This window comes from Malaclemys terrapin, chromosome 1, assembly GCF_027887155.1.
Source record: "Malaclemys terrapin pileata isolate rMalTer1 chromosome 1, rMalTer1.hap1, whole genome shotgun sequence".
In the NCBI taxonomy this organism is placed as follows: Eukaryota; Metazoa; Chordata; order Testudines; family Emydidae; genus Malaclemys; species Malaclemys terrapin.
The window spans coordinates 328,375,924-328,388,710 of NC_071505.1; the positions used below are offsets into that span (position 1 = coordinate 328,375,924).

At 41.4% G+C, this 12,787-nt stretch overlaps 1 protein-coding gene across 3 annotated transcripts in view; it reads right to left on the minus strand.

Moving 5' to 3' along the window:
• Positions 1 to 279: 279 nt before the first annotated feature.
• Positions 280 to 12,787, minus strand: part of LOC128830044 (N-acetylated-alpha-linked acidic dipeptidase 2-like) — a 44,702-nt gene continuing 32,194 nt past the window's right edge. For all 3 annotated transcript variants that reach the window (XM_054015678.1, XM_054015677.1, XM_054015676.1), the window contains 5 exons: positions 12,038 to 12,128; positions 9,993 to 10,257; positions 6,490 to 6,571; positions 5,250 to 5,342; positions 280 to 2,289 (listed from right to left, as the gene is read on the minus strand). In XM_054015678.1, coding sequence (XP_053871653.1) covers positions 2,100 to 2,289; positions 5,250 to 5,342; positions 6,490 to 6,571; positions 9,993 to 10,257; positions 12,038 to 12,128 — 721 coding nt within the window. In that variant the 3' untranslated portion in view covers positions 280 to 2,099. The remainder of the gene's footprint in view (positions 2,290 to 5,249; positions 5,343 to 6,489; positions 6,572 to 9,992; positions 10,258 to 12,037; positions 12,129 to 12,787) is intronic.

A 12,787-nucleotide genomic window follows, 5' to 3' on the forward strand; every position in this document is an offset into this window, starting at 1 on the left:
TTTTCTTATGTTGACACCTGTTCCCTAGGATCTGGACAAAAGGCACTAAAGTAACCACTAAATGGTTGATCACTGTCAACCTGGGCTGGATTTGAACTTGCCTTTTAGCATCCCCACCCACCTCATTAATAGTAAGGCTCCTCCTCCTGGTTTCTAGTGAAAATGAATTAAAAACTGACTGACCATTTTAAACAGCAGAGCTAAACTATTTGGCAGGGTTTCCCTGAAGTTATTTTTCTGAGAGACATCTAGCAAACCAAACATCAAGTTTCATCCAAATTTAATTTTGTCAAACTGCTTTATTGTCCCATGTTAGGCTTTAAACGCTGAGGATTGGATGCTTTTCAGTTACATGACCCACAAATTGCTTCAGACAGGTTGAATAAATGAATCAAAACATAGGCACTGTGTAAATGGAGTTGTGGAGGGTAGTGTAAGTGATTTTTAATATTATCTATTTATATCGACAGCCTGAAAGACCTCATAACCCTTATATGCAGCCAGAGCCACAGAAATGCAGCCACCTTGGGAACTGAAGGTAAGCTACCATATTGCACACCCTGGGGAAGAGAGGGAATGTTGGCCAAGTCACTGAGGAAAATCCCCATTCTTAGAATATTTTCTTCTTTTTATATCGGCGTATGGTTTCTGAAAAGCGTTTCAGTTCCCTTTTTGTCTGGTCATTTTACTTTCTTCCTTCATCCCTGGAATTTAAAATAACTGTAAGTTTCACATTAAAGTTTTAACTGGGAACATCAGAAGACAAAAATTGTGTGTCGTTTAGTCCTGTAGAAGTTGAAGGAGAAATGCCGAGCGTTCCATCCCTTCTGCTCAGAACAGTAATTAATAGCATTCTGGGAAAACACTTTCCGCCTCTGTCATCAGACATCAGCTGGTGGGTGAGAGCATGGTATAAAATAGCTTTCCCAATTAAAGAGGGCACGATGAATAACAGCTGATGAGAGGAAAGTGATGGCATGTTACAAATGGAGCAGATAGCTCATCACAGGAGGGATGGTGATTCTCTACTGGTTCTTTTTCCTCTTAAAAGCACCTGGGTAGTGATATTGCATAAGTCTGGGATTTTCAGAAGGAAATTTTCAAAAAGGGATTTTGATGCCTAACTCCCCCACGATCCCCTTTGTAAATCTCAGCCTAAGGGTTTTCAAAACTTCTGCATAGAAACAGATTTTTTTAGTACTTCATTTGATTTTTAAAAATGGCATAAAAAGCATCTGGACCTACATTGTCAACTGTTCACTGATTATGGATGTGCAGCATGGGACACCTAGAACTGGAGTTTTCAGAGGAAGAGAACACCTAATACCACTGAAGTAAGTTGGGATTGTCGGTGCTCATCATCTTTTATAATCACACCCACAATCAAAGACTATGGGTAGGGAGATAAAGCCTGATGATGCACAGTATATCAATCTCTATGAGGGGATGGCTGTGAGTTTCTTGTACCTTTCTCTGAAGCATGTAGTGCTGACCACTGTCAGAGACATGATACTGGACTAGAAGAACCATGGGTCTGATCCAGTACTGCAATTCCTATGCCCTAAATCATTGTCCACACTAGGAAAATTAGGTCATAGGCGTAGCCATAGTGGATCAGACCCAATGCAAAAGCTGCCTCAGTGATGGAAGCTCTAGTGCGGACAGAGTTCAGGCATTCTTACCATGTTGTTTAATCCTGCTCAGAACACCATTAAGACACATGGTGTTAAACCCCTGAGCTCTGTCTGCATTATGACTTCCACCTGCTACCACTAACAAAACCGCACCAGTGGCAGGTTCTAGTTTCTCTAGTGCAGATGCAGCTTGGGAGCTTGATTTTCAGAAGTGCTCAGAACCCAAAAACCGAGGTCCCAAAATTAGTGGATCTTTTGCCAGTCTCAGAGAATCAACACTGGTTCCTTAACCAACAGTCCCATAACACCAACAGCTCTCACTAACTCCCAGGGGACTTCTGTATGCAAAAGGCGGGTTATATTGCAACCCGAGTAAATACTATGCACAAAGTGGAAGTCTAGTACACTGACTGCCATTTTTTTTAAGAGTTAGGCCATGTGTTCAAGCCTGCTGGTGCCTTGTTCCTATGCTACATCCTTCAGAGTCCCTGCTGCAGCCTGCACGGTGAAGGCTGCAATGGAGATCTGCCTCTTTACTTCTTCCCAGGCTTTGCGCTGATCCGCTTTGTTTTCTATATCGAACACGGCATCGTAGATCCCTGGGAATGACTCTCCAGCGTACTTGTTGTGGCTGCTCGGAGCAAAAACAATGTGTCTGTGGGGAAAGAGAAAAAAGCCTTAGGCGGGAAGGAGGGATATTAGGGAGAACAAGGGGAGCTACTGAGACACGGCTGGGGGGAATCCCTGAGAGAAAGAGCAAAAATTATGCTAGAACTAGAGCTGTTTTTTTTTAAAGTAAATTTTCAGTGAATTTAACATCATTTGAAGTTTCAGTGGATTTTGATTTAATTTTTTGGCCAAAATGAAAAATTACTGGCTCCCCCCTTTCATGGGAAAATGAAAAATGTTTGCCCCAAGTTGAATTTCTCTGCTTAGCTGAAATAGCAGTACACTCTGAATGATGCAAAAACCTGAGCTGTTCAAAAAGTCACACTATGTGGGAAAAAAAAATGTGAGCAGCTCCAGCTGAAACCCTGTGACGTTGTGCAGTCTATATGGTTTTATAAAAACTTGATAATAAGTCAATATAATGTAACTGAGATAGTTTTAGAGAAAATACGGTAATAAGTGAATGTAATGTAACTGGGATATGCTTCATGCAAAAGGTCTCTTGTAAGGTATCATTACAAAGCTTATAATCTACTGAGTATGATCATCTGATTTGTATAAATGTACCACTCTTGTATCTAAAACTAGAAATATAAAATATAACTCTGAGGGCCTATTGTAATTGTGTAAAGTGTGGACCATTAATGATGGTTTGGAATCTTGATGACTCCCATTGTCTGCAGATGGCTGTATTTACCTGTGAGTCTTCCTGTATATGTGTGTGCTGGCAAGTGAGTAATGAAGTCTTGCAGTGACATGTGATCATGTCACCTGAACTGGAATCCATCTTTAACCTGGTGCTTTTCCAGTGAGGGGGAGTGGAAACCCAGAGGGACAAAGAGTTCCCGCCTTATGCAAAAGATATATAAAGGGGGGGAAGAGAACAGAGAGGGAGAGGAGCCATCATGAAGAATCCCCTAGGTACCACCTGAGCTGCAACAAGAGCTGTACCAGGGGAAAGAATTGTGCCCAGGCCTGGAAGGTGTCCAGTCTGAGAAAAAACTTACTGAAGCATCTCTGAGGGTGAGATTATCTGTATTCAGTTTGATTAGGCATAGATTTGTGCATTTTATTTTATTTTGCTGGGTGACTTACTTTGTTCTGTCTGTTACTACTTTGAACCACTTAAATCCTACTGTCTGTATTTAATAAAATCACTTTCTATTTAGTAATTCACTCAGAGTATGTATTAATACCTGGGGGAGCAAACAACTGTGCATATCTCTCTATCAGTGTTATAGAGGGCGAACAATTTATGAGTTTGCCCTGCATAAGTTTTATGCAGGGTAAAACGGATTTATTTGGGTTTAGACCCCATTGGGAGTTGAGCATCTGAGTGCTAAAGACAAGTGCACTTCTGTGAGCTGTCTTCAGGTAAACCTGCAGCTTTGGGACAAGTGATTCAGACCCTGGATCTGTGTTAGAGCCAGACAGGAGTGGCTGGCTCAGCAAGACAGGGTGCTGGAGTCCTGAGCTGGCAGGGAAAACAGAAGCAGAGGTAGTCTTTGCACATCTGGTGGCAGCTCCCAAGGGGGTTTCTGGTTTTTTTTTTTTTTTTTTTTGAAGTAAATTTTCAGTGAATTTAACATCATTTGAAGTTTCAGTGGATTTTGATTTCATTTTTTGGCCAAAATGAAAAATTACTGGCTCCCCCCTTTCATGGGAAAATGAAAAATGTTTGCCCCAAGTTGAATTTCTCTGCTTAGCTGAAATAGCAGTACACTCTGAATGATGCAAAAACCTGAGCTGTTCAAAAAGTCACACTATGTGGGAAAAAAAAAATGTGAGCAGCTCCAGCTGAAACCCTTGCAAGCACAGGGAAGGATTTAGTAGTGGGAGGGTGAGCAGTTGCTTCCTGGAAGGCTGTTGGCATTTGAGGACCCCTGAACTCTATTTAGCTTAGAAACAGATAAAGATTGGCTTTGGATTTTAAGAACAAAACATAAGAACGGCCATACTGGGTCAGACCAAAGGTCCATCTAGCCCAGTACCCTGTCTACCGCCAGTGGCCAATGCCAGGTGCCCCAGAGGGAGTGAACCTAACAGGTAATGATCAAATTTTTTGTGGGCCCTGGGATTGGAGGACTTCTGATTTGGCCAGAGGGCCACACCACTGGCATCCCTTCTCTCAGATAACTGCGTACTTCAATGAAACTGAGGCATTGGGGCAAAATGAGGTATAGCCATACACTTGACACCAAAGAGGGAAACTGTTCTATCACCATAGCTTTATGACTATACATCTTACAATATACTCTCCTTGTAAGATAGAATAGCATTACAGCATTCAAATGAAAATCCTCCTAGGATATAAGCAAACCTTACTAGCTGACAAGAAGGATGGTCCAATGGTTAGCACAGGAGTTGGGAAGACGTGGGTTCAATCCCTGCTTCACCCTATGACCTTTGACAAGTCATTTAGCTTCTCTGTGGCTCAGTTTCACAGCTGTAAAAACTGGGCAATAACAGCCCTTCCCTACCTCACAGGGATATGTGAGGATAAATGTGATAAAGATTGTGAAATGCTTTGAAATTTAAGACCAAAATTCAGAGGCATTTAATATTACTAAAAATACAGTCCTACGCCCAACAGGAGAAGCTCAATAGCCCAAATGTGTTGTTGAGCTACATAAAGGATGTAGATCACAACCTCATGTCTTTCAGCACCCTCTCCTTCTCCCAAATCTGCTCCACCGTCAGGAGGGATGGAATCAGCAGAGGGATGTCCTCACACTGCTGTAACCAGCACAGTTATTTTCATCTTATTTCTTTAGCACTGTCCTAGTTACTGTTCCTTGTAACCAAGCATTCTCGATGCCATGGCGAAGGTGCAGGAGGTGTTTACAAGAGAATTTCTATTTTAGGAAGCTGTTCATAATATGAAAAAGTTGAAGAGTCATAGCACAATCAATGCTTTTTAGTAGTCTGCATAACTTGTTGCCTTACCTGTAAAATTTCCTGCCTGGTAAACCAAGAGGATCGATGAAAGCTCTTTCCACAAACATCAGCTGATCATTCATGATTCGCACAGCAATTGGACTGCGGGGGATGAAGACAGAAGCATTTCACACAACAATGCATGAAAATGTATGAACTACATGGTTTTCTAGAGCTGGTTGAGAATTTTTCAACATTATTTTTTAGTCAGAAAAGCTGATTAGGTGAAACCAAAACTGCTCCTGGGAACATACTGGCTTTGATGAAACTTTCACAAAGAAAGGTTTCTCAGGCGAAGTTTTGGTCAAAACCAGAGAGAGAGGAAGACACCTTCAAACCCCAGAATAGGCAATGGCCTTGTGGTTAGGGCACTCACCTAGGATGTGGGAGACCTGGATTCAAGTTCCTGCTCCAAATTAGGCAAAGCAGGGACCTGAACCCAGTTCTCTCATCTCCCAGGTGAGTGTCCTAACTACCACACTATAGGCTTTTCACTGAAAAACTTCAAAAGTCTCAGTTTCATTCTGAGGCAGAACAATAAAAATTTCCAAACTCTCAAAAATATTTCTGGGATAGGAAAACCATTGCCAGCCCTGTTCTAGTTTACAAAGCACTAAACAAATATTAGCTAGTTACGCCTTCCTATGCACCTGATTAGGCTGACAAGTATCATGATATAAATGAGGAAAATGAAACACAGGCGTTACATGCGTTGCCCAGTGCTACAGAAGAAGATGGGCTCTAAACTGTGATTAGAATCACATGGTCTTTCAAACTAGGACTGTTGATTCCAGAAGATGCTGTTTCAGACTGATTTCACACAAACGAAGGAAAAAACTGCATGTTAGACTGGGGGAACTTCCCATTAATATAAGAAACAAAATGGGAGGCCGCCCTTTTAAGAGCAACAGAAACCTGTGTTTTATTAAAGTACTAGAAAGAACCCACCAAAGAAAGAAGATACTAACTTTTCACTAGCTGTTGCTTTACGTGAAAAATACGTTCATTACATTATATAAGATTTTCACTAAAATTATCACAAAGCTCATACTGTTCATTGGTGAGTGCGCCCAGGAAACAGAATGTGTTGAGGTCCAAATCCTGTAGTCCTCACTCAGGCAAAACTCATTGATTTCAAAGTCAGTTTTTGCTGACCAAGGCCTGATTCAGGATTGCAGGACTTGGCCCTCAGCAAACAAAGTTGAGGAGCATGGAGGCGAATTTGTCACGACTGGTTTTTTTAACTTACTTATTCACATCAACCTCTTTAAGTCTTCTGTGAAAATCAGCAGCAGCTTCTGTGAAATTTGTCACAGCAGAAAAAAGGGGACCTATAAATAGAAAGTCCTTTTTTACTTCAGCATCACACAAAGAGCCTTGAACAATAAACATTTCACTTATTGAGGAAAACCATGTATTTATTTTATTTACTGACTTGACAAGGAATCCTTGGCTTCCCCATTTCTTCTAGATCGGACTTTTAAAGGGCTGCAGTGCCCTCTCGTAACATGGAAAACCTATTTTAACTATGGCAGCAGTGCTGAGGAAGAATGTCTAATAAAACTTCTACAAAGAGGCATTAAAATAATATTTAATTTAAACATGCTGAGAACGATTCTTGGGGAACCTCTGGCAAAGAGCAAGTTCTGAGATAGGGGTGGATGGAGAGGAGGAAAACCCTGGATCTGCAATTTTAATTTTACTGCAGACTTTACATGAAGAAACTTGACATGTATCAACATTTCCAGCACTTGTGCCTGCCTGTGCAAGGATTGCACCATTTTCACCTTAGGAGATTTCCACCCCACCCTTTGCTTGTTTTATGTGAGCTCTTTCCCCGTCCATATCAAGACAGACTTGGTGTAGCGAGATCCCGTTGGGGAGGAACCCTCCCAGCCAAGGCATAGGATGGTGGTAGAGCCATTCTACAGCTGCTACTCAACACCTGGATTGTCTCCCATTATGTGGGAGTGCAGGCCCGTTGGATCATTGTAGTTGCAGAACACCCCACCCCAAGCTCGTCCCCACTCTTTCCCTGGCAACACGCCCAAGCCCTCTTAACGGCTACTGGCAAAAGTCCCTGTGGGACTTAGCTCTGTGGCATACAGGGCAGCCACAGCCCTTGGGGGAAGGCTCTCCCTACGCAGACACAGAGCTGTACTGGTTCCACCGCAGCCAGGGTGGACAGGACTTGGATAACGGCGTCTATTTCATTTCTACAGCTAATTCTCCTACCTCCCTCTCCCCCGCCCCCGAGCCCCCAAAAAATTGGTTCTGGTTCATTGAGCAACAGGGGCAAACTTGCAAAAAGGGGAAACTTTAGAACCTTGCCAAACATACAAGTTCTGTAGGCAAAAGGGAAGCTTCAGTCTATTTCAAATTTAACCACGAGTTTCAGAAAGCCCTGGCAAATCTAAAGTAGTTCCCTCCATATAAAGCCACCTCCCCTCTGATTGTTTGTATCAAGAGAGTTGAATCACCCCCCCCAATGTAAGGTTTCTGTGCTTGGCTGCCTCTGTACACTGAATGGGAGCTGTGTGTACGTGCAAGGACAGCGTTTAGCCATTGTTGACATTCTAGCCACCGTTTCGCAACAGCTCATGTTTCACAAGCAGAAGGAGAGGGCTGACTAGGGAAAAGGTCTCCTGAAAACATACAAGTTTATTTATCACAAACAATGCCAGTGTTGCTTACTCCTTTTTTAAAAATCACAATATGTACAAAATTTATGTTTCTTTAAGCTCCGCTTTCTGGAATCTCCTGATTGGGAGAGAAATTTGAATTGAGAAAAAAAAAAAAAAGTTTCTAGCCCTCATTGTTGCAGAGGAAAACTTGAAAACCTGAACCCAAAAGGCAAATAAGCTCAATTTATTACACCGCTACCTCGATATAACGCAACCCGATATAACACAAATTCGGATACAACGCAGTAAAGCAGTGCTCGGGGGGGGGGGGGGGGAAAGGGCTGCGCACTCTGGTGGATCAAAGCAAGTTCAATGTAACGCGGTTTCACCTATAATGCGGTGAGATTTTTTGGCTCCCGAGGACAGCGTTATATCGAGGTAGAGGTGTATTATTTTTTAAATAATGATTTTAAGCCAATCCTATGAGTTCCCTGGGCCTGAGTTATGATTTTTGACTGTCTGGCGTTGGCAATATCACAATGCTATGACAAAGGCTAACAAAGTCATGTAAATGCATCATCCCAGAATACTATTGTGAGGCTGAATCAGTGAGGGTTAAGCAACACAGAAGGCTGAGTGACCTAAAAGCAACCCTTAAGGACATATTAGAAGGGTATTGAAATGGTAAACAGGGCCATTCCTTGTAGATAGACCCTTGATATGTGGGCTGGTATTGTTAGAGAATCAAGAACAGATACTACAGTAGAACCTCAGAGTTATGAACACTCAGGAATGGAGGATGTTCGGAAGGCTGAACAAAACATTATGGTTGTTTTTTCAAAAGTTTACAGCTTTGACTTAATTAATATACTTTGAAACTTTACTATGCAGAAGAAAAATGCTGCTTTTAACAATCTTAATTTAAATGAAACAAACACTGAAACAGTTTCTTTACCTTGTAAATCCTTTTTTAAAAACTTTCCCTTTATTTTTTAGTAGTTTACATTTAATGCAGTATTTGCTTCTTTTTTTTGTTTTTTTGGTCTCTGCTGCTGCCTGATTGCATACTTCTGGTTCCAAATCAGGTGTGTGGTTGATCAGTCAGTTCATAACTCTGGTGTTCGTAACTCTGAGGTTCTATTGTCATATTTGTCTGTGTTTATCTTTATCTTGTTAGAAGTTTAACAACATGATCTAATTAGCTTGTAGATGCTAAAATTTTGTTCCTGTCTCTAATGATATCATCAATGTTGTCTACTGATTCAGAGATCAAAAGGGAATATTATCATTTAGATGGGACTTGTGGTGTAATAATATTATTGTCCTCATTTCTCTTTGAAACTTGTAAATTCCACATAGTAAACTACCTGTGAACTGTTGGAATGATTAATTGCCTCATGCTAATGAATGTAACTAGTTATGGGTATATGCCTAGGAAACAGAGATTAGCTTCAAAGCAACAAAAAGAACAGGAGTACTTGTGGCACCTTAGAGACTAACAAATTTATTAGAGCATAGAACCTGGATTGATGTCTGGTCCCTCTCAGTCCCGAGAGCGAACACACTCCCAAACAAAGAACACAAACAACAGCCTTCCCCCCACAAGATTTGAAAGTATCTTGTCCCCTTATTGGTCCTTTAGGTCAGATGCCAGCCAGGTTACCTGAGCTTCTTAACCCTTTACAAGGAAAAGGATTTTGGAGTCTCTGGCCAGGAGGGATTTTCTAGTACTGTACACAGGACAGCTGTTACCCTTCCCATATGCATCCGAAGAAGTGGGCTGTAGTCCACGAAAGCTTATGCTCTAATAAATTTGTTAGTCTCTAAGATGCCACAAGTACTCCTGTTCTTTTTGCGGATACAGACTAACACGGCTTCTACTCTGAAACCTTTCAAAGCAACAGTATGCATTACTTATTGTTCAGCCAAGGAAGGCCTGCTGTGACCACAACTGGCTTCAAGCTATAAAGAAAGCGTGGGGCCTCATCCTTGATATCTCAGATCTGCTTACACTGAAACTCAAAGTCCAGCTTCATAGATACAACAACCATATTTCTTCCCTTTGTGTACTTCTAATTGATGCACTCAGGACATATAAACGTTTAATGTCTGCATGGTCATTACTCACCAAATGACACTCCGTAAGTCTCTACCTGTTCTTCATGTTTCTTGGTCAAATTATAGATTCTATTTGTGTATTTTCTTAAGGCTTCTCCATAATCTTGGCAGTTGAAAGGAATGACCTGGGAGTCTGCCAGTTCATACACCAGTCCTCCTCGTAACTGGGCAACAGTAAGCTGTTTCGTGAATGTGGGGTCATAAAATCGTTCTACTAACTCAAAAGTCTCATAGACGGTGTGGTAAACTGGGTAATTGCTGAACTTGTCTGCTCTCTGAAAAAGAATGAACAAAGTCTCAGATGTTGTAACTGAAGCCAGTTTGAGGGATGAAATTGGTCAGAAATGGCCAACAATAGATCACCACAACTTCCATATCATGATAGCTCTTTTCCAGACACAGATGAATTACTGTCCTTACTGCTGTTTGTGTGAAGCTCCTATGAGGAAAAAAGCAATCCAAATTCATGGGGTACTATGGCAGAACAAAAGTGTGTAGCAATCCTTACTGTCTGTCTATGGTGGCCTCTTTCTGGCCCCATCCTGAGCTCCAATACCTACTGACTCATTGCCAACAAGCAAAACAATGTGGTTGTTTGAGTAGCACAAGTGCAAAACAGTAGTCCCGTTGGATCTTGTGCAATTCAGCCACCACCTACATCTCTTCCCTCATTTCCTCCTCATCATCTTGCCCCAGGACTATAATCTTTCCATTCTCTATTCTTGGCTTCTTTCCTTGTACGTTCCAATCTTTCATCCAGCATTCTATCCTTAGAATTATCTTCCACTTCTTACGTGCTGAACTGCCTTCCTCCTTGAAATGCATGCTTCCTCCCCCTGAAAAAACAGCCTCCAATGCTGACCTCTTTCCAACATTGATCTCTTTATGGACAGTGTCTCTTCCCAACTGCTCTTGAACTAACAGCATATTTTAAAACCATAGGTTAGCTCCTCAGGGCAGAGAGCGAAGGCCTGATTGTCCACTCCATCCTGTGTAACCACTTACACTTGTGCTAAGTGGGTAGTAAAAAAAAAAGCTACAGCTCTGATTTGGAAGCACTTCATACCCATCTTACACATTTTAAAATGGCTATGGATACTGAATGGTAAAGAATCAGGCCTCGAGTCTTCTGTATTCTGTAAAGCATCATGCAAACATATGGAGCTTGACAAATAATGATCCTAGAATCTTTAAAAGAACTTCATTAGGATTGTTAGATATATATCTTCTGTATCTCAGCTTGATTTTTTTTCCCTCCAAAAAGATTCAGTTTTACCAAATGTCTACAGTCTGACCTAAACGTAAACATTTTTACTGACTTATCTATGTCTGTAAAGAGTGTGATTTTTTGCTGATGCAGTTATGCTACTACATACCAGTATCTGTTTGGATCACTTTGCTTTACTGAATCAGAATAAGCTATACAGATATAGGCCCTTTTATGTCAGTGTAATTGTGCCTATATCTGGGGGAGAGAGCAAGAGAGAGTTGCAGCTTTCAGTATGCCCGTATGGTTAAAACGACAAAACTTTTAGACAAGGCCTCAGTCTTAAATTCCAGTTGGCCCTGACATTGTAGGACCTTGACCGTTAGTGCTAATGAAACACTTGTAAACTGGTTTAAACGTAAAACTGTAGTTTAAAGGAAAAATTGGACAAACCTTTCCCTTACTGTGGTGGGTTACAAGTGTGGTTTTTCACTTATGAGGCAATGTGTCACTAGAATGAAAGAAAATACATGCAAGGGGACAATGCGATGTGTGTGGGAATGACAGCGGCGACTAGGAGCTGACTCCATCTACACTTCTTCATCAAGGGCCCTCTTTGTGTAACTAGAGGTTTAGAATGAACACATCACCATCATGGGTGAATTGTCCTTCCAGTGTTTGTTTCTTCACAAATTCCAAAATTGCATTTCTGTGAGCACAGGACCAACACTTTGAAACAGTTTTTTTTTTTTTTTTTAAATTGTTGAATATCCCACGGTAGAGTCACTGTTCTCAAAATAAAGCCAAACCTCAGTATCAGTTGTTTTCAGGAAATCTGGATACCTTACCCTGTTCTTTGTATAACGGGCTCTGCCTGATGTAATTCCCAGACGCTGAAAATAAGCTTCAAAATCACTGCCTGATCCCAGGTTGTTTATTCTACATGCAGGAAAGAAAAGGTATCAAAATGAGGCGACAGTTAGACCTAGCATGAATGATTATGCAAGGTGTTGCTAGCCGAGTTTCCAAAGTATTGTGGACAAGGCTTCTGACAAGCAAGGTCATAACGGTGAGGTAAGGCTATTAAGATGAAGAATGCATTGGAAAAGGATACACATTGAGCCTGATGTGAGAGTGCTGTAGAATGGGACCTGGGGCATCTTGGTGATCTCAAACATTAATAATGTACTGTCGACTGAAATCGGTTGGGAGACTATATAAAGATGTGTTTATATGTGGCAGACCACTGTACAATCAAAGCCTTGCAAATAGTTTCCATTGCGGAAGAGGCTGTTGCTGGTGTTAATTTCAAGTGGATAATGCCATCTGCTGGGCAGAGGCGGCAACACAGAGGAAAGGAAACAGAACAACACACACAAGTATATGGAGGAGGGGAAAAGCATTTAATTCTAGATCGGATTTGTTTATTTGTACGTATACATGCTTCTACGAAATGAAATCTAATAAAGGCCAGCTCCTCAAATTGCTGTAGCTCCACTGAAGTCAATAAAACTATGTGTATCAGCCGAGGATCTGCTCAGGGAGTCTGATCCTAGCGCTTACTTAGGTGAGAAACCGCATTGAATTCATGTGAGCAG